This window comes from Eleutherodactylus coqui, chromosome 10 (genome assembly GCF_035609145.1).
Source record: "Eleutherodactylus coqui strain aEleCoq1 chromosome 10, aEleCoq1.hap1, whole genome shotgun sequence".
Classification (NCBI taxonomy): Eukaryota; Metazoa; Chordata; class Amphibia; order Anura; family Eleutherodactylidae; genus Eleutherodactylus; species Eleutherodactylus coqui.
This window is the reverse complement of record NC_089846.1, coordinates 139272883-139300235: the sequence shown is the minus strand read 5'-3', so window position 1 is coordinate 139300235 and position 27353 is coordinate 139272883. Positions and strand designations below refer to the sequence as shown.

Below are 27353 nucleotides of genomic sequence, written 5' to 3'. Positions count from 1 at the left end.
TGTTGCGCTGTGACTGAACCAGCTGAGCAGCCCAATTAGTCCCTGGTGCTACCGATTAATACCGCAAAATCGTGCAGTTCAGTGTGCGACTTCATGCGGACGGGTTTAAACAGACGAGTGCGTGTGCAAATACGCTCGCCACTACAGAGCGCATCCGTGCATGAATCAGTTAACAACCTTTGCATGCAGGCCAAAAAGAAGAAGAGAGATCCTGCCCTATCTGTTCCCACATGTAGGAAAACTAGAAAGAAAGTGCAAGTCCAATCTGTTCTCACATGTAGGAAAACTAGAAAGAAAGTGCAAGTCCTATCTGTTCTCACGCTAGTCAAAATGAAGCCATTGAAATCAATGGTTTTGTTTTGCCCCGTTTTGCAGCCATGATTTTCACGGTCGTCTAAAGAAGCCCTAAAAGTAAAGTTAACCCTCAGATTATTGAGAAATACGATGTCCCCGACAACCGATGGTTTGAGCTTCACCAGATCCACAGTTATGCCGGATCACTACCGCCTACGTCGATCCCTATATCTAACGATTCTACATTTGAACGGTTTTGTCTCTGGAACCCCCCTTCAACCAGGAATTATCTCCTACGTCTATGCAATGATGAACCAACCCTCCGCAGATGGCAAACTTCCATTTATGATATAATTGGAACAAGATCTCAATATCTCTTTATCTCTGCCATGTTGGCATCATTCACATCTAAGGGCAGCCACCAGGCGTCATTGGCGGAGACACCAATTAAGGTCCTCCATAGGTCCTATATGGTTCCCGAAATCATTATCAAATTTATCCAGAATCGCTCATCATCCTGTTTCCGAGGATGCGCTGAACAGGGTCCTCCGCTGCACATCTGGTGGGCCTGCCTGAAGGTGAGATCACTCTGGGGGCAGGTCGCTGGCCTTGTCTCCTCGGGGATCGGCAAACCTTTTGATCGGGCCCCTGTGACATGTTTGCTAGTGGATATACTTCAACATGTTTGCTATTCAGATTTCAACAACCAGCAGCATAAATTGGCGCAAAATATATGCATGGCCACCAGAGTCTATATAGCATCACAATGGTTATCGCCAATACTGCAGATTGGTCCGGTCAAGGCTAGAATCTCACGAATGATGATATATGAGAAGCTTTCCGCTATCAGGGAAGATAGGATGCAATTATTCCTGAAAACGTGGCAGCCGTGGTCTGATTTTTTGGGAGCCCTACAGCGGTGAGATGGAGGGGGCGGTGGCTTGGGGAGGGAGGGGAGGCCTACAGAAGTCCTATGGATGGAGCAGAGGGTAACAGAGTCACCTGTAGCATTATTTAGCATAATAAATGTGTTAGTTATAGCCTAGATGTTCTATCACTATGTACTATGTTATGTTTATGTTGCCATCCCCCGGCCTGGGGTACATTTCTAGCTAATATACTGCTATATTTTGAAAATGTAATAAAATCATTTGCAACTAAAAGTAAAGTTCACATTTGTTACATCTGTAAACACAGCAGCAGAAAATGGAAACATTTAATGATTCTCCCATCTGCCATCACACTAATGATATCTTCCAACGTGGAAGACGGGTCTTTAGATCCCCTCAAGTACCGGCGCTCCCCCTATAGTTACATGCTGAATCCTAGAGGCTTAGGCAAAAAGAGAATAAAACAGTAGCTTTCTGGTCTGCGCATTGTAGCGCTATCATATGTAGTCCTATCAGGTCTGCTACATTTGTAACCATAGTTTCAAATTTCTTCTATTGCTTTCCCAAATAAATGTTCCACATGACTGCCGCCCCGTGATGGCTTAATTGAGGTCTTTTCCAGAGAAGAAATAAACACAACAGACACACCGAGCAGTCACAGAAAGGACTTTAATTTCCCACTGCACCCAACTGGCATCTCTCTCTCTCCGCAATGATATATGTGCTGAGGAGAGGGAGAGCGACACACGTTTTTAATGTAAAAACTTGTGCTTGTCGATTCCAGATGATTTCTCTTTCTGCTAGGTCCCAGAAAGGCTCCTGACTTGAGGAACTCAGAAAGGATCCAGACCAGCTAGATGTACAGAAGGTATATGGTGTCAGGACCCAAACAACGTAGTCAACAAATCCATCTAAGCTTTCCCTCTTTCTACTGTGCAGAGGGCCTTGTACAGTAGGTTTGGGTATCGTGTCGTTTGTGCATATGTCCTGTATCCCCCTGATGAACCAGCGTGTCCATCCCCACTTACAGGAAAGGTCACCGAGGGTTCCAGATAGCTTGTGTGCTGGTCTCTCTCTTGGTTTAAGGCACTGCTTCAAGGGCTCAGCATTCATGTACCACAACCCAAGCAGAACAATATCCCTCTAGATCCCCAAACCAGAGGAGGGAGGGGCTCACAAGAGGGCAAAAGATGTGGATCAGTTTTAGTTGGGGCAAGTTGGAGGAGCATGTCGAAAATTTCTTGGTTAGCTCTTGGTTATGATATGGTATTTGTCTTATTCTGCATCATCACATGGCAACATCGATCTGTGGGCTCTAGAGAAACAGACAACATTAAGACCCTCAAGAAAGCAGTGCCAATGCTTCTTCCAAAGTGAATGCATCATCTACCAATGTAGAATATGTCTGTACACTTCAAGGAATCAATGAGACTATTCTCATGACACTGTACAACCACCTAGGACAACATGAAGACATGTATCTTGACTGGGTGAGAAAACCTGGCATGAACGTGGCTAATTTTCCCAAAAATACCTTGAACCCCAAAATTTCTCTTTGCTGAGAAAGTGTACAGAAATATTAAACATAGCTACACAATGCAGAACTTTAATTAAAAAAAGGTTTGAGGTGCCCCTAACATGATTGCTGAGACATAAGGTATCATAGGAAGTGTCCATCCATGTTACCTGCCCCTTCAAAGACTTTGTGAACTACTGTGCTATTCACACGGTGCTCTCTAGCATCCACTCTGTGCTGCTAAATGTGACTCTTCGATGTCCAAGGTCAGCTTCTTGGTTGTGCAACTCCAAGGCGGACATGTGTCTCTTTGTCCGTGCCCTGCGAGGATAACTGTGGCTCTGGAACAGAGAGTAGTCTCCATCGAAGGAGAATCTATGTTGATAAGTCCTGGGAGGAGCTTTGGTCCCCACATGTGCTTGCCCTTCCGTAGTAATCAGACATAATGAGGTGGTAGAGCCCAATGCGCTGGTCTCTGTCTGGTCTCCTGAGAGAGAAGACAAAAGAGCCACTGTTTGAAGATCACTAGAAGTCTTAGTTCTCCTCTTGTCCATTTCCATCAGAGGAGTTGGAATAGGTGAACGTGGTTGGTTTTCCCCCTTACCAGGGTCTTTGCCCTCCACTGGGGGCTCTTTGGAAGCTGGGGGCAACGGTTCATAGTTATTTTCTCCCAACTTGGCACATGAATGAGCACAAGCCATGCCTTGTTGCCCATTTGTTTGGGAATACATATTACTGACCCTTGCCTTGCTACTTTCCTCTTGGCCACTGTACACTTTATATCGTATCATTAGGATAATGATAAACACCAAGACGGAAGCTACGATGATTCCTCCAATGATGATAATCATAGTTCCACCTAGAAACTGGGTGTGGAGCGGTTGACATTGTGCACCTTCTTCTTTTGTGTTGAACTGGACACATCCTACCACCCGAGTAGCAGTTAATGAAGTCATCCCATCATCATAGACTGCCAGGACGCAGAGGTCGTACTCACGTCCAGGAGCCAAGTCATTGACCAAGAAGCTTCGGTTACTTGGTGGGATCATCCTGGATGAAGAGAACAAATAAAACAGAAAGTTTACAGAAGCTCAGAAGAAACTTGTTCCAATACAAGATAACTACAGTCATACTCCTACAATGGGACAGTTATTATGTTTTTGTCAGTAACTCCCAATACAAGGAGTTTTTTTCTTAAATGTAGGCAGTGTATGTTTACAGACTTGGACCGACCACTAGGGTGCCGAAGATCCTCCATTTGGCAATGCTATTACAGCAGAAGGCGACCCCATTAGAAGGCGACTATGAGGTGGTTTCTTTGCTGCTAGGCTTTATTTCTTATGGGCCGATTCACAAATAACCTATTGATGATGTAAATAAAATATATGTCGACAAGTTCTGTATAAATACTGGCGGCACCAGTTTTAAAGAAATTCCGAGTCTCCTGAGCCACTTCTACATGTGTGGTGCCCATTGCCGTCCGAGAGGTCGGCGAACCGCAGGCGCGGACCCCCTCCCTTGCCACACAGGAAAAAGAACATATCTGTAAATAATTAGGCTGAATATCCTTTAAGCTGTGTCCCCGGCCCGTGTAATGTGGGCCTGCAAGCACAAAAAGTACAGTATTATGTGCAAGAACACGTAGTTCACAGCACACATACGCTGCGCTTACATGAGCATTTTTGCATATATGCCCGTGTGAGTCCACCCTTATATATGATGTACAGATATAGCAGTGCCATGCTTGAAGGATGAAACACTACATCTGTAGCGCAGACCACCCGGTGCCTATAACCACGACCATGCTGCACAATTAGTGTAGCTGCACCGAGTCATACTTAACATAGTACTGCACTAATGCATTATGCGCTAACATTGCTGCAAGGGGATATACCTATATATATGTGTGAGTGTAGCGTATAGGTGGTGTATGTGTATATATGGTGTGTGTAGTGCAAATATGTGTATCTAATGTATATACATGTTTAGCATATATGTTGTATGTGTATATAGGTGTGTGGTGTATTTATGGTGGATATGTATATATGCGCATAGCTTATGGGTCATGTATGTTTCTGTGCAGCCTATGTGTGGTATATGTATATGCGTGCGGTGTATATATATCTATATATGTAGAGTATGTGCGCATGTATATGCGCGTGTGTAGCATATGTGTGGTGTATGTACATATGTGTGTAGCATATATATGGTATTTGTATATATGTGTGCAGCATATATGTGGTGGCCACACAGTTCTACCAAAGGAGGCATAGTAATTTTTGAGCATAATCTCTATGATGGGTCCTGGTCCAGTTTATGACAATGGGGGCGGTTTCAGATGGTGGTATGGAGAATTATGCTCGCCGCTACGGATCGTAGTTGCGCATGAACAAGTTTTTCTTTTGTTGTTGTTGGCTGTTCAATCCCCATGCCATAGCGCAGGAGTTTTTAAAAAAATAGCAAGCTCATAGGTGCTGCCCTAGCTTTCCCATACATGATTAGTACTATGGGCAGGAACGATGGGGCAAGTCGTATCTCTTCTCGCCCGTACAATTAACAGTCGAGAATCCCGATAGAGAAAATGAAACAACTGAAATCAATGGTTTCGTTCTATCCCGTTATGCAGCCGTGATTATCATGGCTGCATAACAGGACTAAAATACGCTCATGTGTTTAAGCCCTAAACCACAGAACGCTAGTTACACCTGTCAGGGATCGAACCTGGGACCTTCCATACTCCAGCCGACAGCTCTCCCTGTTGAACCATCCAAGCTTTTGGACAAATTTTCCTGCTGAACCTAGCCTTATTTTATCATCCAGTGTATTCTATTCCTGCCTCCCTGTCCTGGCCCGCTCTGCTTCTAATCAGGCTCGCTATAAAAGTCTGACCCTGACACTCCTCCATGTGAGATTATTGTGCTTTATTGCCTTGATCAAGCATCTTCTCCTAAACCTGCTCCTCTCCTGCAAACCGTGATTATCTGTAACCAACTTCTGGTTTCCCTCCTGACTGCCTCACCCGTCTCATCCATTGTACTGCATACAGAGACTTCCCATTGCTAACACCTGGCTTTCCATCTGACTACTCTCCAGACCTGCAGCTGCTACACCTGAGGCTGCACCCTAGTGCCTGAACCGCTATAACACCATAGGTCCAAGGAACCAAAGTCCAACACTGAAAAATTGGCAGTAGATTTTATTCAGCATGGAAAATTGTACTTAGGAGGAATAAGGAGTCAATCCAGGTCACCTATTCCTTAATATATTTACAATGTTGGGGCACGTTCATAATAGGGCTCAAATTCCGTAACTTTGCCCCCATTATAATATCCGCACCGCTTATATTTCCAACGGAACAAGTGAGGTTTAATGTTTTTTTAAGTATCTTTCAAGGCTCATTAAGCACAAACGATAAATATTTGTGACCAGCTGGGAATTTTCGGCATGAAACCAGCAGAAGGATAGAGGACGGAGGAAAGAAACACAAGATTACGAGACTCCGAACACAGTAATATCCATATGTGCTACACTGATGATTTCACACCTCAAGAGCTGCAATTTCACCTATCGCAATTTAATCTTTTGTTATCCAAAGTTTCAGTTCCAATTATCTCAAAACTATCTCGACTCATAATATATACAAGAAAAGAAATAATAAGTATAACGAATTGCGCTCTATGTAATTGTGGAAAACAAAACAAAAAAAACCCTGTGAAGCACTTGGTGCATGACTAGGAAGAGGAAATGAGAGTGGAAGATAAAAACTAGATAGATGTGCAAGATCAATAAATCACATGGGGTTGAGTTAGTGCAGTGGGCCGATTAATGCACACGTTGCAGTCTACTGTCAGCAGCCTAATTACGTTCTTCGGGTTTTAAGCAGTATTAGTTTTGTTATTTCTGGATCCGTGTATCTTATGGAAAGCTGAATGGTGCCTCTGGATATATCCATCTACAGGTAGTTATAAATAAATGATAGATAATTAGACCTTACGAATGTGTACATTATCAGTACTATATATTCTATGCACTATGTCCAGATTCTGACCGTATAATGAGATGTGCGACTTCTGTTTGAGCTGTTTGACCTAAGACGATGTGAGCTTTAACTAAAACCCTTTTGTTGCTTCCGTGTAAACAATAGGCCAGCTTTGCATCAATGTCCTCAATGGTTATATAGCTACTGAAAAGAATTTGTAAGTAAGTTGCACCTGGGCATAGGCTGGAGGCAGTCACAGTGTCTCCAGTCACAGCAGGCCCGAGCAGTGGGATGCACAGTGCAATAGAAATATAATTTAAGATTTTCCCAACACAATTCCTGGATAATGCCAGGGATATGGTTGTGCTTCAGGAATCCTGCCACTTCTGATGTTCCTAATCAGAGGCACCAGGAACCGTCAAAACTCAATGGAACTTATTTACTAAGTTTGTCTACGTTAGACAATGCAAACTTAGACTAGACAGTCTCAGAATGAGCCAGATGTATCCCACTAGCTCTGCTGAATGATACATCTATCAAATTTTAAGACTGTCTAGTCAAAGTTTAGACCGCTGGTTAGTTTATTTCAGAAATTGGGCTAGAATTTTGTTGCAATTCAACACAGTTTTTAGCACAATTTAGCTCATCCCCCACTTTCTTTTTTTAAACAAAGAAACGCTACTACATCTATGTGACTGATGAAGCCAATCATTGGCCACAGCAGTGGTGTTAGCAGGTATGACTTGGGGTCAGAAACGAGTCTAACTTTGGCTTGAAGGAATTCTGCCTTCCAATAGGTGGCGCTGTGAATGTATTATTCCATCTCCCTTATTTGCATATTACCCAGAGGAGCATGAATGGCCTTTTGAGTCTCCTCCCTAAGGAGAAAAGATGGTGTTTCTTAACCCCCGTCCCAGGCCTCTCACTAGCAAAGCCAGACTCCTACCTTACACTGGTGAAGGGCAAATACCCTGAAATAGCTGTCTGTACATCGAGTCTGGCTTTACTTTTAATTGTCAGTCAATGTTACAAGGCTTGTATATAGAGTCTAACTTTTGCTTGAAGGAATGCTGCCTTCCAATAGGTGGCACTATGGAGGTATTATTTCATCTCCCTTATATTCAGGTATGACTTATGAGATCAGCGATTGGCTGTAGTGATTATGTGGATGTATGGCCTGTCACCACTGAAGGAGAATAAACACAGCCTGATGGGGCATCTGTGCTTATATAGTGAGGGGATTTAACAGACGACTAATATGTTTTTTTTTTTACATTTCCCACAGTTTGTTTAATACTTGAAGAAATTAAATAATCCCTTTAAGCTTTACTGATTGATTTAGATACTGCTTAAAGGGATTGTCCCATGAAATGAAGTTATCTGCTATTCACATGATAGGGGATAACAATCTGCTTGGTGATGGTCCAACAACTGTGAACCCGGAGATCAGGAGAACAGGAGTCCTGAAGGTCCCTGAATGACTGGAGCTGTGATCATGCATGCGCACCACCGCTCCACTCATTTCAGTGGGACTGTTGAGATAGTCGAGTTCAAGTGCAGTCCCATTGAAATAAATGGAGCAGCAGTGTGCATGTATGACCACCGCTCCATTCATTTGAGGACCTTTGGGACCCCTTTTTTCATGATTGATGGGGGTCCTAACAGTTGGACTTCCACCAATCATATAGTTATCTCCTATCCTATCAATAGGGGAAACTTCATTTTGTGGGAACAACACCTTTAAGCTTTTATTGTTACATTCGGAGGCTTCAAATCCTTCACTTTGCTCACGGAGCCGCCGCATGTATTACAGTGTATAAGTCAATCCCGCGAGATAAACGCTGCAAAATGCGCCAATTTCTCTCCTGTCCTGGACTCCGGTCTGGTGATTCTGCAGGATACACACAGTTTTCCTATGAGCAGTACCAGGTAAGACCACATTTTCAACTCTTGAATGTATATATATAATTAAGGTTTTCAATTACTGACTGCAAAAAAACCTTGAAAATTAAATATAGCATGACAGATAATAACTAAATAACTAATTAAACTTTGTTTCCATATGACTGAAAATCCCGTTTAATGAATTTAATAAATTGATTATGTAGAGATGAGGCAAACTTTACAGCTTAACATATTAATTATACATTTGCTGAAAACTTTAAATTGTCTCTTACTGCAACACCACAAAACGAAGGAACAAGTTAAGTTAAGGTTTGCTGCAGCTCTGCATTGAATGCATTAAGTGTTGAGTTAATGTTTGCTACATGTATAAAGAAAGCCCATTGATTTAACAAAAAATGGATGAGCCTGAGAAGGGCAGGAGGGGAATATAAACACTATGTGGAGAAAGGGAGCGAGAAAGGGAGAGAGAAAGGGCGAGGGGGGAAATCAATACTGTGAAAGTAAAGAGGAAAAAGAAGAATGAAGTATGAGAAAAGGAAAGCAGAGAGAAAAAGCTGCGGAGGAAGAAACGGAGATGAGGGGGTTGGAGAGGGAAGGAGATAAAGAATTAAAGGGAGGAAGGAGGAAAACAGAAAGAGAGAAAGATGGTAAGAGATGGTGTGAGCGGGTAAGAAAAGAAAAAGAAGGGCAAATAAGGTTGAGAGGAATGGAAAAAGATGAGTAGAAGGAATGTGATTGTAGGAGAGAAGAGAGGAAGAGAGGGAGAAGCATAGAGAGTGGGACAGATAGAAAGATGGGAGGGAAGAAGATAAGACATTAAGAGAAGGATAGAAAGAAAACAAGATAGTAGATGGGGAAGAGTTAGAGAGAGTGATGAAAATAACAAGATAAAGAAAGAGAGAAGGGAGAGAAACAAAGAGGGAGAGCCATGGTGAGAGAGAGTGGTAGGGGGAAAGAGAAAGATGCATAGAGAGTGGTAGAAAGAGACGGAGCGGAGGTAGAGAAAGGAAGAGAAATTAAGAAAGGGGTTGAGCTAGAGTGAGAGCATAGAGGAGAGGGAAAGAAGTGGAGAGAGGAGACAGAAAGGGAGGAGGAGAGTGAGTGATGGGTGGGGGTGGAGAGAGAGGGAGGAAGGAGATGAGGAAAGAGAGATAGTATATGGGATGAAGAAGAGAAAGATAGAGAGTGTGCAACAGAGAGGGGGAGAAAGAGGAGGAGGAAAAGAGGAAGATATGAGGAGAGAAACAGAGATGGAGAGAGAAGGAGAAAGAGAGAGAGAAAATGATGAAACAATAAAAAGGAAATTGGAGGATGGAGAGAGAGGGAAGAGGGAGATGAAGCTGGAGAGAGAAGGTGCGAGGATGACAAAGATAGAGAAGGAGCAGTGGGGAACAAGAAAGACAGAATTTGTAACAGAGGGGTGAAATATTTGGAGAAGAGAGAAAGAAGCGGGAAGAGACAAAGATGTGAGAGAGAATAAGAAAGGGAAAGAGTAAATGATGCAAGGGAATGAGAGAGGAAGGATCAGACGGCAAGCTGGAAGGAGACGTTTGGTTGTTTATGCCAGACAGAAATAAAATGCCACTTAAATCAAAAAGACAAGAAGAAATATTAAAATTGCTTTGCAGACGTGAACAGCGGGGAAACTTCTTTGTTCTAATCTTAGAAGAAAATATCAAGTATATTACATAAGAAAATAGAAGGGCAGAGTGTACACGAACTAAAGTGACACTGGAAGATATAAAGAGCAGTTATATAACATCAGTATGTAAAGCTGGGGGTTAAATATCCATAGAATAGAATAAATACTGGAATCTGGAGGCTGTGGCAGTCTGGACACTGGTTATTAATGGATGTTTGTCTAGGTCTGTCCCTAGTACAGAGACCATAAACAAAACAATATGTCACCCTCCTACACATTTCACCCACAAACATTAGTGCTGCCATATGTAGTGTTTGTGCTGCTACATGCGGTGTTTAATATGGGTATCTATTACATTGTGTTTATACCCCTATATTATGCCAACTGGTGTTTTTGTCACACTTTTTGAGGGTGAAACACATAGGTAAGGTGACATATTTTCATGTTTAGGGCCTGTTTAGCATTTCCCCACTAGGGATGGACCTGGACGGGGTTGACATAGTCAGGGTCGGGGTCTTTGTAATGCATCTGAGGACTGACTAGCCGGTAGGGTTTTCTGTAATATATTAATGAAAACAAAGGTTTGCTCCGGTGTCGCCAGTAGAGCAAAATGTGATTGTTCCCAGCAGGAGAAACCAGGTAATCTTGTAGATATGAGACCTTTTAATGGCTAACAAAAATACATGATGTTGATGCGAGCTTCCGAACCAACGCAGGGTTCTTCTTCAGGCTTAAATGAAATATATCCGAAGAGGCATGCATATTTATACACTTTGTTCCCAGCAAGAGAGACCACATAACCTTGTAGATATGATACTAAGTGTATTAATATGCATGCCTCTTCAGATATATTTCATTTAAGCCTGAAGAAGAACCCTGCGTTGGTTCGGAAGCTCGCATCAACATCATGTATTTTTGTCAGCCATTAAAAGGTCTCCTATCTACAAGATTATCACATCCTTATGGGTTACTGCTGCATGTGTATTTGTGGATGGAAGCTGATCAGGATTTTCCCTGTAGTCCATGCTAAACTTTGGAGAACTACTGTAACCAGTAACGTGTAGTGTCTGAGTGAACGCAGATCATCAGGGTGGTGGTAAGACAGTTTTAATTACGTTTTTTTCACTGGCTGTGATGAGTTAATAGATTCAGCAGTAATTTATATACTGCTTGTATATTTCTGCATATCCTCCATAGAGAAAAAGCTGCATCCAAAGATATTTATTGATGCTTGCTGAACATTTACAGAGCCTAAAGAGTGGATGCCAGCACAGTGAGACAGTAGGTGACGTGTCCCAACAGTGGCGACAACAACGTGAAAGACAAGCTATGTTCTGGACAGCCATCCACAGATATGGCACCATGAAATGAAGAACTTTTTGATCAGCTCCTCCATGCAAAGTGGCGTATTATGACCAAGGAACTGTGTAAAGAGCTCAATAACGGCTTCAATGTGTTGGAAATGATGATCCCCGATTCATGCGGTTGAGCTGATCGAAAGACTCTTAATTTCGTGGTGTGACAGCTGTGCATGGCCTTCCGAAACATGGCTTGTCTTTCACTCTATTGCCATGGAGTCACACATATTGGCACAAAGGTTCAAACTCTATTGCCATACCTCTCACATCCTCTTCTGATGTTGTGTGCCAACATACACTACCGTTCAAAAGTTTGGGGTCACATTGAAATGTCCTTATTTTTGAAGGAAAAGCACTGTACTTTTCAATGAAGATAACTTTAAACTAGTCCTAACTTTAAACAAATGCACTCTATACATTGCTAATGTGGTAAATGACTATTCTAGCTGCAAATGCCTGTTTTTTTGTGCAATATCTACAAAGGTGAATAGAGGCCCATTTCCAGCAACTATCACTCCAGTGTTCTAATGGTACAATGTGTTTGCTCATTGGCTCAGAAGGCTAATTGATGATTAGAAAACCCTTGTGCAATCATGTTCACACATCTGAAAACAGTCTAGCTCGTTACAGAAGCTACAAAACTGACCTTCCTGTAAGCAGATTGAGTTTCTGGAGCATCACATTTGTGGGGTCAATTAAACGCTCAAAATGGCCAGAAAAAGAGAACTTTCATCTGAAACTCGACAGTCTATTCTTGTTCTTAGAAATGAAGGCTATTCCATGCGAGAAATTGCTAAGAAATTGAAGATTTCCTACAACGGTGTGTACTACTCCCTTCAGAGGACAGCACAAACAGGCTCTAACCAGAGTAGAAAAAGAAGTGGGAGGCCGCGTTGCACAACTAAGTAAGAAGATAAGCACATTAGAGTCTCTAGTTTGAGAAACAGACGCCTCACAGGTACCCAACTGGCATCTTCATTAAATAGTACCCGCAAAACACCAGTGTCAACATCTACAGTGAAGAGGTGGCTGCGGGATTTTGGGCTTCAGGGCAGAGTGGCAAAGAAAAAGCCATATCTGAGACTGGCCAATAAAAGAAAAAGATTAAGATGGGCAAAAGAACACAGACATTGGACAGAGGAAGACTGGAAAAAAGTGTTGTGGACGGATGAATCCAAGTTTGAGGTGTTTGGATCACAAAGAAGAACGTTTGTGAGACGCAGAACAAATGAAAAGATGCTGGAAGAATGCCTGACGCCATCTGTTAAGCATGGTGGAGGTAATGTGATGGTCTGGGGTTGCTTTGGTGCTGGTAAGGTGGGAGATTTGTACAGGGTAAAAGGGATTCTGAATAAGGAAGGCTATCACTCCATTTTGCAACGCCATGCCATACCCAGTGGACAGCGCTTGATTGGAACCAATTTCATCCTACAACAGGACAATGACCCTAAACACACCTCCAAATTGTGCAAGAACTATTTACAGCAGAAGCAGGCAGCTGGTATTCTATCGGTAATGGAGTGGCCAGCGCAGTCACCAGATCTGAACCCCATTGAGCTGTTGTGGGAGCAGCTTGACCGTATGGTACGCCAGAAGTGCCCATCCAACCAATCCAACTTGTGGGAGATGCTTCTAGAAGCGTGGGGTGCAATTTCACAAGCTTACCTCAACAAATTAACAGCTAGAATGTCAAAGGTGTGCAATGCTGTAATTGCTGCAAAAGGAGGATTCTTTGACGAAAGCAAAGTTTGATGTAAAAACAATGTTATTTCAGATACAAATCATTATTTCTAACCTTGTCAATGTCTTGGCTCTATTGTCTATTCATTTCACAACGCATGGTGGTGAATAAGTGTGACTTTTCATGGAAAACACAAAATTGTTTGGGTGACCCCAAACTTTTGAACGGTAGTGTAATATGATAGGAGGCAGTAGTTTTGACCCTCAGAGGTAATGGGTCCATCTCTCAGGCCATAGGAACCCTAGCCTGACGCTGTTGGTGACTAAGAGTAGTGAGGATCTTGTCCAGAATGACTTAGGTCTATATGTTGCGCTCACCTTGTGTGCAATAGGAGACAAAGAGAAACTCTTCTTTCAAAATATTTCCTCTTTAACTGGTTAAAAAGTATCATAAATGAGATTTTCTCCTATATGTTATGCAATGTTTACGGTTAAACATTGTACACATTGATCTGCCTTGTATCTACACCTTCAGCAGATTTTATTCCTCTGTAATGTTTATCTACAGCAAATATTCCCACTCTGTATAGCTCAGCAAGTCGGAATTGTCCCATTATAAACTGTTTGCAGTGTGTGACATTCTCTTTCTTTACACTGGAGGGAATCTCATTATGGTGATGTTAGGCAAAGAACCGATTGTATCTTTACCATTTCTCCCGTAGCTATGGATTCTTCTATGGTAGGAAAGATCTAGAGTTAATAATAGGAAGAATGTTTAATACATGGGAACAAATAAAAGATGTTACTAGGAACAATCGTCTCCATTACAGTAACGTGTTTCAGGGAGTCTTCAGGCCATCAGATGTGAAATGAGTGAACAATTTTGCCAATCTTTGAGATTTGTAGAGACATTTTGGTGATTGAGAAGTGCATTGAAAGTGAAGTTTTTGATTTTTACTGGTGAGGAATCACAATTATCATCAGCCAATCAGAAATTTCTCATTTGATGAGGATTTGCAGCTAATTTCACCGTTTCATTTGCGGAGGTGTAGTCTACTACAAATCAGTGTCAAAATCCACAGCATTGGTGTAATGTGGTATTTTCCACCATGGAAAATCTGTACCAATTACACTATGTGTGCACTTGCCTTTGCCAAAAAGCACTACTTTACCACTTTCATATCCTCCCACTCCCACAACCCCAGGCAACTATTTAACACATTCAACTCACTTCTCTGTTCCCCGATCCCCCCACATCTCTCCTCTCTGCCGAGGACTTTGCCACACACGTCAAAGTCAAGACTGACAACATCAGAGAAGGCTTCAAACTACAGATCCTGCAACCTCTCTTCTTTAACCTACTTCCCCACCATTACTGAGGACAACCTCTCCACCGTACTCTCCAAATTGTAGTACCTACCATTCCATCTCATCCCCAACCGTACTCCCGTGTTCATCCCAGCCCTAATGCATCTGTTCAATCTCTTGCTGACTACCAGCATCTTCCCTTTGTCTTTCAAACATGCATCAATAACACCCATTCTCAAAAAATCAGTCCTTGATCCTTCCTCTATGTTCTGCTACAACCACATTGCTGTTCCCTTTGCATCAAAACTCCTGGAACAAGTCCACTTTGAACTGTCCTCCTACGTCTCCTCCAACCCACTGTTTGATCAATTGAAATCCCGTATATAACCCCACCACTCTAGCAGAACCACCCTAACCAAAGTAGTTAATTATTTACTAACTTCAAAAGCCTCAAAACATTACTGTATGCTCTAATCTGCATGTTCTCTGCCTTTGGCATGGTCGACCACTCCCTTCTGCTACAAACTCTCTCCTTCCTTGTGATTACAAACATGGCCCATTCCTTGATCTCCTCGTATCTCACTGACAGTACTTTTAGTGTCTCCCACACCACATGCTCACCTCATCCTCTCTCTGTGAGTGTTGCCCAAGGCTGCATACTAGGACCGCTGCTCTTCTTCATCTTCCCCTTTGGTCTACAACATTGTATATGTCTAGCGCAGCTCATGCAATCACACTGCTTTTGGTATCACCTTTACAGTGATGACACCCAAATCTATCTCTCTGACCCAGATGTTTACCTCTCTGTTATCCAAAATCCCAGAGTATCTATCAGCTATTTCCTCCTTCTTCTCTTCCCACTTTCTAAAACTTAACATAGATAAAACTGAAGTCATATTTTTTCCTCCAGGTCACTCTACACTCCCACCAGACTTATCCATTGCTCTCAACCTTTCTTACACTCACCATTACCTCAAGTTCAATGTCTCGGTGTTATATTTAACTCTGCCCTCTCCTTCAAAATGCAAACCCTTGCCACCTCCTGCCACTTTCAGTTCAAAAGCATCTCTTTAATAGGATCTTTTCTCAACCCTGAGTCAACAAAAATGGTTGTGCATGCCCTTTATCTCCTCTCTAGTCTACTACAGCATTCTCCTCTGTGGCCTCCCTTCCAATTACCTTGCTCCTATCCAATCCAGCCTCGACTCTGCTGCCCGGCTTATTCACCTCTCCGCCAGTTTACTCTTCAGCCTATCCTCTTTGCCGATCCCTACACTGGCTGCCTATTAGTCAGAGAATCCAATTGAAGTTATCAATGACATACAAGGCTTTCCACAACATGTCCCCTCCTTACATCTCTGACTCAATCTTTATACCTTCCCTCTTGTAAAATCCACTCGCAAGACCCCCTCCTCTACTGTACCCTAGTGGCTCCTCACGTAATTGTCTCCAGAATTTCTCCCATGCATCGCCTATACTTTGGAACTCACTACCTCAACCCATCAGACTCTCCATCATCTGGGAAAACTTCAAAATAAATCTGAAAACCCTCCTTTTCAGATAAGTCTACAATATCCAGTAACCCTGCTGCCACCACAAGATGAACAGCTCCTATCTTCACCTACTGTCTCCTCCCACCTTCCCCTGCACACGGTAAGCCTCATGGGCAGTGTCCTCTCTCCCTCCATATCAATTTGTTAATCATTTGTACAGAGCCTTGGAATTAATGGCATTTTAAATAAAAAATAATAATGTGTGAACATACCTTTACATTAGTTTATTACATCAATTAATGTATTTTAATCCTCAATATCGTCTATATAAATTAAAAAAAATAAATTAAATATAAATTAGAATTAGAACAATATACTTTAAAATTTAAAAAAATTATGTTAAATTAGTAAGTCTCCTAAATTGCTCAGAAACATGCAAAATTTTTCGAATGTGCTTTCAAACTAAAGCAAAAAATTGAAATATTTATCAGATTAAAAAATAGTACAATATGTATTCATTCACACATGTGAAATACTGCAGTTGAAAATATAAAAGGAAATTGCAATTTAAAAAAAAATGTCCTTAATTTTGTAATTTTCAATAAATACATGCAAATCATATTAGTCTAATTTTTACCATCCAAATGAAGTCCAAACATTGCCAGAATTACTTGGATGTAAAACCTTTACAGAGTTATTCTCTGTTAAAGTGACACATACCACACTTCAAAAATGTATCTTGGTCATTAAGGCACAAACAGGCTTGGTATTGAAGGGGTTAAACCACTAATACAAAATCAGCACAAGAAAGTTTATAAGAATTGCATTTTGCCTATTATTACTCTGCAGCAATAAAAAGGAGCGCCTGGATATACAGAAATGCTAATAAAACAAATTTAGAAGTTTAAGTCATCCCTAGATACTCTATACAATATGTCTCATAACAGGCATCCGAAGTACCCAGAAATGCGTTACTATAATTAAGACAATAAAATGTGTTCTCTTCACCATCTTGTTGCTGTTTCCTGAGAAGATTGCACCTACCGGTAGTAGCATGTGTTCTGCTAACACTGAGGAGTTTCCGACAAGCGATGGCTTGGGTACCTGCTACATCCTCTAAATACACAATGCTAGAGATATAACTTAAAGCTCCTGGACCCTGCAAAATTGGGAAAGTGGTCCCCTAACATTTATAATAATGGAGTCTTTTTACATGTCAGAGGGCTTTTTGACCCCCTCAAGCACAAGGGCAGGAGGGTGACTGGTATCTCTGCTCCCCAACAGCTACACCCCTGCTACACTGTTTCAATACTTTCTACGCTATAAGCCACCTATGTCTTCACCACTGATGGAAGATAGAGCCTGGCTAGGTTCAGCTGAATAGTTTCTCCTTAATCCCTTAAGGAAGCAGCCTAGTTGGGTACATAAAGATGCAACGGTTTTTGGAATTTTCATCTCCATTTTCAAAAGCCCTAACTGTTAGGATCTGTGGTACTATGAGGTTCCAGCAGCACAATGCCACAGGTGTGGGATAATTGAGCTAGCTGTGTGGGGAGTTTTTCCAGCCAGCCAATCCCCACTGTTCTGCTGCACATGTATACCAGCCCAATCACAGCTGATAGTTATGCATGTTAGTCTGAAGTATTTTTCCCACCTTCCCTGACGACGGTCTGGACACCTATATTCTCTGTCTGCATCTTATGCGGACCCCTTCTCCCTTCCCCTTTTGCGGGTGTGGCTTCCAGACATCCGATGTTTAGTGTGTTGTCAGGTGGGTGATGCCGGACACTTTTTCCTTTAAGTCAGTTTGGAGTCTGACTCTCTTTCCCTTTGGTGTGAGGACTCTTGAACTAGCTATTGAGAGTTCTGTGTGGGTTGTCTGTCTGTTGTTGGTGTGAACAGTGACGCGTTCTGTGTGTCTGTGCAGGTGGCTGGATATGAAGTGAACAGTCCTGTTTTGGTGTGGTATGCATTCCCTTGTGTGTTGGTGGGAACTGAATCCTGTCTGTTTGGATTGTTTACCATCTAGGGCTAATTAGGTCCTTATGTTCCAGCGGTGCGACGTCCTTATTAGGACGATCGACCTGCATGCAGCCAAGTTTCATGTGGAAGTTGTCTTGTGAGAGTAGGGACCCATGACACAATGGGGACATTTGTCTCAGGCTTGTTGGCTTAAGTATCTTGGCCAAAATACTAACCAATATCTTGTATCATATCGATTGCATCAGTTTATGTGTGCAGGTATTCTAATTGAAGGTTTTGGGTGTTTGTCAGTCATTTGTGTCATGTCTGCTCGTGAGGTAGACACAATAATAACTTTTACATTTTTCCATCAACATTGCTTTACGGGTTCTTCTTTTGGGAGCTGGTATTTATTTTTGAGGTGCATATAATGTATTGTAAATAGAGATGAGCGAGCATACTCGTCCGAGCTTGATGCTCGTTCGAGTATTAGGGTGCTCGAGATGCTCGTTACTCGAGACGAGCACCATGCGGTACGTGTCTAGATTAAACAAACACTGACCATTGAATTCAATGGAGCCGGCAATACAGCCGGCTCCATTGAAAGCAATGGCCTGCCGGCGAGCGCGGGATGAATTGTCGGGAAGGGCTTAAATATATAAGCCCTTCCCTGCAATTCATCCAGAAATGTGTAAAAAAAAAATATATATATACTCACCTTGTCCCGGTAGAACGATGTTAGCCCATTGAATTCAATGGAGCCGGCAATACAGCCGGCTCCATTAAAAGCAATGGGCTGCCGGCAATCGATCGCGGGATGAATTGTCGGGAAGGGGTTAAATATATAAGCCCTTCCCTGCAATTTATCCAGAAATGTGTAAAAATAAAAAATATATATATACTCACCTGGTCCCGGCAGACGGAGTTCAGCGCGGCCAGCGGCAGTCCTCCTGAACTGCTCTGAACAGCTGTGAGTAGTATTCAGCAGCTGGGGATTTAAAATCCCCGCCTGCTGAATGAGCTGCCTCTAATTGGTCACAGCCTGACCAATCAGAGGCAGATTCCACTCACACACCCATTCATGAATTTATGAATGGGTGTGTGAGTGCTGCCTCTGATTGGCTCAGCGGGACCAATCAGATGAGAGGCAGCAGTCACTCACCCATTCATAAATTCATGAATGGGTGTGTGAGTGGAATCTGCCTCTGATTGGTCAGGCTGTGACTAATTAGAGGCAGCTCATTCAGCAGGCGGGGATTTTAAATCCCTGGCTGCTGAATACTACTCACAGCTGTTCAGAGCAGTTCAGGAGGACTGCCGCTGGCCGCGCTGAACTCCGTCTGCCGGGACCAGGTGAGTATATATATATTTTTTATTTTTACACATTTCTGGATGAATTGCAGGGAAGGGCTTATATATTTAAGCCCTTCCCGACAATTCATCCCGCGATCGCCGGCAGCCCATTGCTTTCAATGGAGCCAGCTGTATTGCCGGCTCCATTGAATTCAATGGGCTAACATCGTTCTTCTCTGCCACAGCTGTTACAGCTGTGGCAGAGGAGAACAATCTTTATGCTGACAGTGTGTGTGTGTGTGGGGGGGGTTTCACTCTTGCCACTATTGTGGCTTAATAGTGGGACCTGGGAACTTGAGATGCAGCCCAACATGTAGCCCCTCGCCTGCCCTATCCGTTTCTGTGTCGTTCCCATCACTTTCTTGAATTTCCCAGGTTTTCACAAATGAAAACCTTAGCGAGCATCGGCGATATACAAAAATGCTCGAGTCGCCCATTGACTTCAATGGGGTTTGTTACTCGAAACGAACTCTCAAGCATCACTAAAAGTTCGACTCGAGTAACGAGCACCCGAGCATTTTGGTGCTCGCTCATCTCTAATTGTAAACCTTTTTATTATTTTTTGGGGGGACAGGATGAAAGAATACATGAATTCTGCCATTTTTTTTAATGCATTCACCATGCGGTGCAAATAGTAGGATAAATTTTTCCGCAGGTCAGTACAATTATGACGATACCAAAATGATGTATACATTTCTTTTAGGTTTTCAGACTTTTGCACAATAAAAACCATTTTTTTAAAATGCTGTATATGCTCAAGTATAAGCTGAATTTTACAGCACATTTTTTATGCTGAAAAATCCCCCCCCCCCCCAGCTTATACTCGAGTGCAGGGCTGTACATCATTGTTTTCAATGGAGCGGCCGCTGCTGCCGGCGGCCCCATTGAAAGCAATGGCTGTGTTCAGTGATTTTCGGGGAAGGGCTTTAAATATAAGGCATTCCCTGAAAATCATCCATAGAATGTGTTAAAAATAAAAAAAATATATACTCACCTCTCCGCCGCTGTGAGGGCAAGGCGCGTCCAGCTGCTTGGTCCTCCGGCAGTGCAGTGAAGTTCTTTCAGCAGGCGGGGATTTAAAATCCCCACCTGCTGAAAGGGCTGTATCTGATTGGCTGAGCACTGCCAGCCAATTCATTGAATTTATTGAATGATCCAGCACTGCCTGTGATTGGCTGAATGCTGTGACCAAATCACAGGCAGCGCTCAGCTGTGATTCAATGAATGGCTGAGTGTTGCCCATGATTGGCTGAGTGCTCAGGCATTCAGATACAGCCTTTTCAGCAGGCGGGGATTTTAAATTAGATGCCACGAACATACAAGGAGTTGAAGTTTTGCAAAATCTGGAGCCACAGTTTAGGGAATACTCCTGTAGATCATAAACTTAATCTGAACACAGGTATGGGCAGGTGTCATGGCACAACTGTCCATTCATAGTAATTAAATGCTATGACATTTTAATAATCAATGTACTATAACTATTACCACTAGTACATCTTACCTGTACACTAAAGAGTCATCTAAAGAGCTGTTATACTGAATCTGATACATGCGGATCCCAGGGATATGACGCTCCGATGGCCACTGAATAACAACTGAGGTTGACTTCAACTTGTCCACCACAATTCTTCGGTCTTGTAAATTCTTGGTATCGTTAAATCCAGGCTTAGTTGAAGTTGTAATATCAGAAGACCCAGGATCTTCTTTAATATGAGCTGTGTTGTTCACCATCAATGGAAGGGGTACTATTGCCAATTCCACTGGGGCAGTGGTTTCACCAGCGGCATTAGATGCTATACAAGTGAAAAAACCACTATCTTTCAGTGTTGTAATGGCAATATCTAGAGACCCATTGTCATGAACAATCATCCTGGTTGTATTGTGAATAAGTTTTCCATCTGGACCAATCCAGTGGACTGATGGTTCAGGATCTCCCACCGCTTTGCACTTAAGGCTCACACTTTGTCCTTCCATAACAAATGTTTTGCTGGCATAGTGTTTGGTAATCAGTGGAGGCTCACAGATAAATTCCTCCTCTTGGATCGACCAGAAATACTTGTCTGTTAGCTGTTCTGGGGAGGCACAGGTCTCAAGATCATCCTCCCTCGTCAGTCGTCTCAGCCATAAAAGTTCACAATTACAATGGAGAGGATTCCCACCAAAGCTTATAGCCAGAGATGAACTAGAACCCCTAGAACTGGCCAAAACCTGGGACTTTAGAAAAAGGTTGTCCGGAGGCAGTTTGTGTAAGCGATTAGAGGTCATGTCAAGCCTCACCAGCTTATGCAACATAGTAAATGTTCCTTCTGCAATATAGTCAATTAAATTATGGTCTAGCGTTAATGAGTTCAAATTCACCATTTGACCAATGTCTTCCCAGGGCAATTCTTCAAGGTTGTTATAGGACAAGTCTAGATCTTCCACAGTGGCAAGAAACTCATAAAATGCCCCAGGTTGGATAGAATTTATCTGGTTGTTACCTAAAATTAGATGGCGCAAATTACCCAAGCCACGAAAGTGCTCATTCCTTAGGGCAGAAAGTCTGTTGCTGTTCATATGCAAGGCTCTTAGAGAACGTAGGTCAGAGAACGCCAGTGGTACAATCTGGCTAATAGTGTTTCTTGACAGTGTCAGGTGAACCAAATTGGTCATGTTGCTGAAATCTTTGCGTCGAATAATGGTGATAAAATTATCTGTTAGTCGTAACTCTACTGTCCTACGGTCGATGGCTGGTGGAACGAAGAGAAGTCCTGTCTTGGCACACAGCATGGTGAGAGTTGGAGAGTTGGTCTGACAGATGCAGCGACCGGGGCAAAGCTGTGCTCTCCCAAAGTACCCCAGAGCTCCCATCAGCAGCAGGCATAGCAACTTCTCCATGGCCCCTTGGCCAAAAGAGTCTTTACGGGAGAAAAAAAAAAGAAAAGATAATTAAGTATATTTTTTAATTTTCAAATATTCATTATTAACAGATTTGCATAAACAATTAATTTGGTCTTTGCAATTAGAACCCCGGGGCTGTAATTTTCAACTTTTTAATACCTTCCGTAAAACTTTCCAAGAAATGTATTACAGAAGCTTCAAGTCTATCAATCCGGCATTACAGGTAAATGATTACATTCAGTGGGGGTTATTTATGAGAACATATTCCCAGGAAAAAAAGTGGATGTTTCTTAAAGAAAGTAATTAGATTCTGTCATTTCTCTAGTGCTGCCTAGGGTAATATCTAACTAGTTGCTATGGATGGTATGATGTCTTCCACTGCCTTTCATAAACCTCTCTGAATATTACAGACAATTCTGGTTCACATGAGATCCCTTTCTGCACTGTTAAGTGATAGAGCCTCCACAAGTGTAATATTAAATGCATGCATTATAATGACATTAGCCGGAGATACTGTAATGGCTTCATAGCAATAAAGACTGTATGTACAGTTGGTAAACATATTACAACACATATATGAAGATACCATTGTCAAGGATTATGCCAGCGATTCCCAACCAGCACTATGTTGTGAGGTTATATATTTGGCCACTCATACATGTATATTGCTGTGGAGATAGGGCTGTGGAGAGAAAGGCTTGAAGGTCGTTGAAGTGCTGGATGTGATTAAGCTGTGATGGGGTGGGATGGTGAAGCTCTGGAAGTGATTACGCTGCAGCAGATAAGTGTTTTTAGATGATTTTTGAAAACAATTCTGTGACAGGGGTGCCCCAAGGTAGGGAAATTTCTAGGGATGCCCCAAGACTGAAAAGGTTTGGAAAAACTGAGTTATGCATACTTGTGTGCCATTATTTTTTGCCTGGCATATGAAAGGAAATTGTTAACCGGCATCAGATTACATATTTGGCATGCTAAAATTTTAATAAACTTGCCCCATTTCTACCATTTTCAGAGTTTTGCATACACATTTATTAGTGCCTGTATCTAACTGTACTGCCCACATGTGCATATGCCCTAGGGCAGCCTTAGGTTGGTTGGTGTCACGTACAGTACCTTCTGTTGATATCCCATATGGTGTTCCATATTGATCCCAAGTAGTACAATGATACAATATCCAGGTTATACCACCTAGCAGAGGTGTTCTGTTACTTAAAGGAGGTTTATGACACTTAAATGCTGATGTTCTATCCTTAGTATAGGTCATCAATATCTAACAGGTAGGAGTCCGACTCCTAATACCCCTGACGGTCAGTTTGAAGGGGCTGTTGCACTCAGTTGAGTGCTGAAGCCTCTTCTTCAACCTTTGACATCATGTTGATCAGTCAGAGGACCTTTCTGCTGCTCAGTCCTATTCAAATAAATGGGAATGAGTTGCAGTACCAAGCACAAATACCTAGTGCCCATACCATCAGGGCCAGAGGCGTAACTTGAAGCTTCTGTGCCCCAATACAACATCTGTAACAGGGCCCCCAACTATAATGCTTTATTTATAGTACTGGGCTCCCTATATGGAGAAGAGAGGCCTCATTGGCCCCCCCAAGGCTCCTGGGCCTGGATGCAACTGCATCCCCTGCATCCCCTGTAGTTACGCCAGTGATCAGGGCCACTCATATCATACACCTGTACGACCAGCCCCTTTATTCAATCCTTGTCTATTATTTTTCGAGGATATTGGATGGATAGAAAGGCTAATTATGCAAATGACTATGAAAAATGGAAATATACTCAAACTGTAGCAGAGCTGAACGTGCCATATAACTGAGGTAGATAATGTAGAAGGTTTACCTGCAGCTAAACCAATTGTGAATTATTCCTAATTGAGCCAATGGATAAAATCTGTGGACATAATCAAATTAAGAGAATGTAATAAAAATGATTTGCCGTTCATAACATGTAACAGTAAAGCTGTTCTTGGTTGCTCTCATATTTCATGTCTCAGTAGAAATCCGAAAAGCCTGAGCCGGCGTTCAGCGCATCAGGCCAAGCTTTGTGGCAGATATTGATCAGCGAGGCTGATTGAAAATATCAGCTGTCATTGCATTATCGGACACAACATTCACGGTGTCATTGCTGAGATGTAGGTGCCCTGGCCCGGCTCCGGATCAGAGGAGTGATTGGGGAAGCAATCAGACTCATTACATGTATGGATTATTTACAGTAACTCAATAGTCATAAATCAGAGGAGATCAATGAGGATGGATGGATACAGTAAACACCCATCAGCGCTCTCGCATTTGCGCAGTTTTTACTTTAGTTTTGTCTCCTGATTCTTAACCATCTATATACTTTACCGGGACATTTATATTCAGCTCAGAGGGTCTTTTTGCTCTAGGAGTCCAATTCTAAAGGGTCCTTACCATCCTAAGTGGTTGGTACATCAGGTACTGCCATATGTTGGCATTATATAATGACGTATGCTCCTCTATAAGCACTTACTGTAATGGAGAATATCTCCACAATACACCATCTAATGGACAATGGCCCAACGTTTATTAAGATTCCATAGGAACAGAAAACAAACTATGAGACATGAAGGTACGGTATAGATTTCCATTAGCATCTACATGCTCTTGCCATGACTGCAGACAGTGCTATATAAACCCTATGTGCTCCCATTAATTAGGCCGTCATGTTGCTCCCGGACTATTGGCGGCTAAGCATACTGTAATATCGCGCATCAGTGATGTCGTAGCATTATTACACTTGTGGCTAAAAGTTTGAGACTGACACAAATTTAGGTTTTCCCAAAGTTTACTGCTTGGGTATTTTTAGATCTTTTAGGCCGCTTTTACATGGCCAAGAAAATCCTGCGCAATTTGTGCATTGCATGATGGAGAAATCTTGCATGAAAATGAACCCCATTCTTTGGAGTGGATCATATACATGAGCAATTTTTTTCCCCGCATCGTGGGAAAAAATGGTGACATCTTATCTTTGGGCGTTCCCTCGGAACGCCTTGCATTGCATCGCCCATTGTTTTCAATGGGATCGGCAGAGCATCGCATGGCGTTGAAAACAATAGGAAGCACTCTGCGATCCTCCACTGTGGCTAAAAGCTCCGGCGGAGGACTGCTTTTTCCTTGAAATGATGTGAGTTGTTTATAACACAGAAACACCTCGCATGCGCGGAGACATCGCATGTTGGCGAGCGCCCTAATAGGCCGAGTTTCACAGCCCAATATCGCACTCACCCGTGTGAAATTAGCCTTAGTTAGATATTTCTATGTATACTGAAGTACAATTATAAGCATTTCATACGTTTTTAAACTTTTATTGACAAAAACATCATGTTTAGGCTAAGCCTGGGTTCACACTGGGCGGATTCCCATCGGAAATCTCACGGTTTGGCCGCAGCAAAACCCGCAAGATTTCCGACGGGAGAACCACCGTGGAAAAAGCCGCGGCGGCTTTGAAGCGGCCCAGCCGCTCGCTCTTCCTCTGTGGCCGGAGCACCTATAGAGGAGAGCGCAGCCGCAGCGGAATGAAACAAAGAATGGACATGCTGCATATTCTGAAACCGCGGCTGCGGCAGCCGCAGACGTGGTTCCAGCCTGACTTACCGCAGCGGATCGGCCGCCCCGTGTGGACGAGATTTCTGAGAAATCTCGTCCACATGGCTGGCTTATCCCGAGAATTTCCGCGGCAAATCCGCCCCGTGTGAGCCCAGCCTAATACTCAATATTTACAGTGGCGACCCTTTTTTTTTAAAGATTTTGAATGTTGGATATCAGCTTCTGGGCCAAATCCTGACCAACGGCAACCTATTCTTGCCTAATCAGTGCTTGGAGTTTATCACACAAGTTCTGTGTTTTTGTTTGTCCCCTCTCTTTTTGAAGATTGACCACAGTTTCTTAATGGGATTGAGATCTGGGGAGTTTCCTGCAAGGACAGAGCCACTGAGTTACCACTTCTGCCTTGTGACATGGTGCTCCATCATGCTGGAAAAGCATTGTTTTTCACCAAATCGCTCCGCCATGGTTGGGAGAAGTTGCTCTTGGAGGATGTTTAGATGGCATTCTTTATTAATGGCTGTGTTCTTAGGCAAAATTGTGAGAGAGCTCACTCCCTTGGATGAAAAGCAACCCCACACATGGATGGTCTCAGGATGCCTTAATATTGGCGTCACCCAGGACTCATGGTAGAGCTCACCTTTTCTTATCAGGATTTTTTCTGATGAAGGGGCTTCATTAGAGTAAATACTGTACAGGGATTGGACTGAAGAGGGCTGCGGTAAAGCTATTTTCTCTGATGAAGCCCCTTCAGACTGTTTGGGACATCTGGAAGAATGATTGTCCAGAGGTAACAGGTGAGCACTACTATGAGTCCTGTATCATTCCAACAATGAAGCTTCTGGAGACCATTCATAGGTGGGGTTGCTTTTCACCCAAGGGAGCGGGCTCACCACCATGTTGAGAGTATACTCATCATAGAAACATTGGAGCTATAGCTCTTTCTTGTTTTTTTTTAGATGGTTTGGTTAACTACCAGGTTCATCAAGTGTGCCAGGGAAGGTATGTGCGTAAGATTCCTGAGGCAAAGGGCTGCAAGCAGGTTCGCCCCATTTTCACACATGACCTTCCCTGGGTGCTGAGGGTCCTTTGCACCCCTGTAGCCATGCTTCTGATTATGGCTCAATCCCATATGTTGTATGCACGTTGGTTACCTAAGAGATCAGGCCATTCCACAGAGTAACCATGAATGAGAACCCATTCCTTAGGGGTGCGTTCACACGTTGCTGACTTGCTGCAGATTTTACCATAGATTTTTGTGCGGATCTGCAGCAGATTTCACCCCTTCAATTTGATTTCAATTGAGAGGATGAAATCCGCTGCAGATCTGCACCAAAACTTGCAGCAATTCAGCGACGTGTGAACTCGCCCTTATATATGATATAGGGTGGCATCATTAATAGGGAAGAGTTCTGGCACGGTTCATGCCAAACATTCCCCCCCTGGCACACGTTTTGCTCATTGCTTCCATCACCCTCTGCTCACCGCCTCCTCCTGTGTCTTCTTTTTATGTATAGATTTCTA

At 42.8% G+C, this 27353-nt stretch overlaps 1 protein-coding gene across 1 annotated transcript in view; it reads right to left on the bottom strand.

Moving 5' to 3' along the window:
- Nucleotides 1-1846: 1846 nt before the first annotated feature.
- The window catches only part of LRFN1 (leucine rich repeat and fibronectin type III domain containing 1), a 176445-nt gene continuing 150938 nt past the window's right edge, over nucleotides 1847-27353 (bottom strand). The window contains exons 3-4 of the mRNA XM_066581919.1: nucleotides 20882-22277; nucleotides 1847-3750 (exon numbers count right to left, since the gene is read on the bottom strand). Coding sequence (XP_066438016.1) covers nucleotides 2907-3750; nucleotides 20882-22257 — 2220 coding nt within the window. The 5' untranslated portion in view covers nucleotides 22258-22277 and the 3' untranslated portion in view covers nucleotides 1847-2906. The remainder of the gene's footprint in view (nucleotides 3751-20881; nucleotides 22278-27353) is intronic.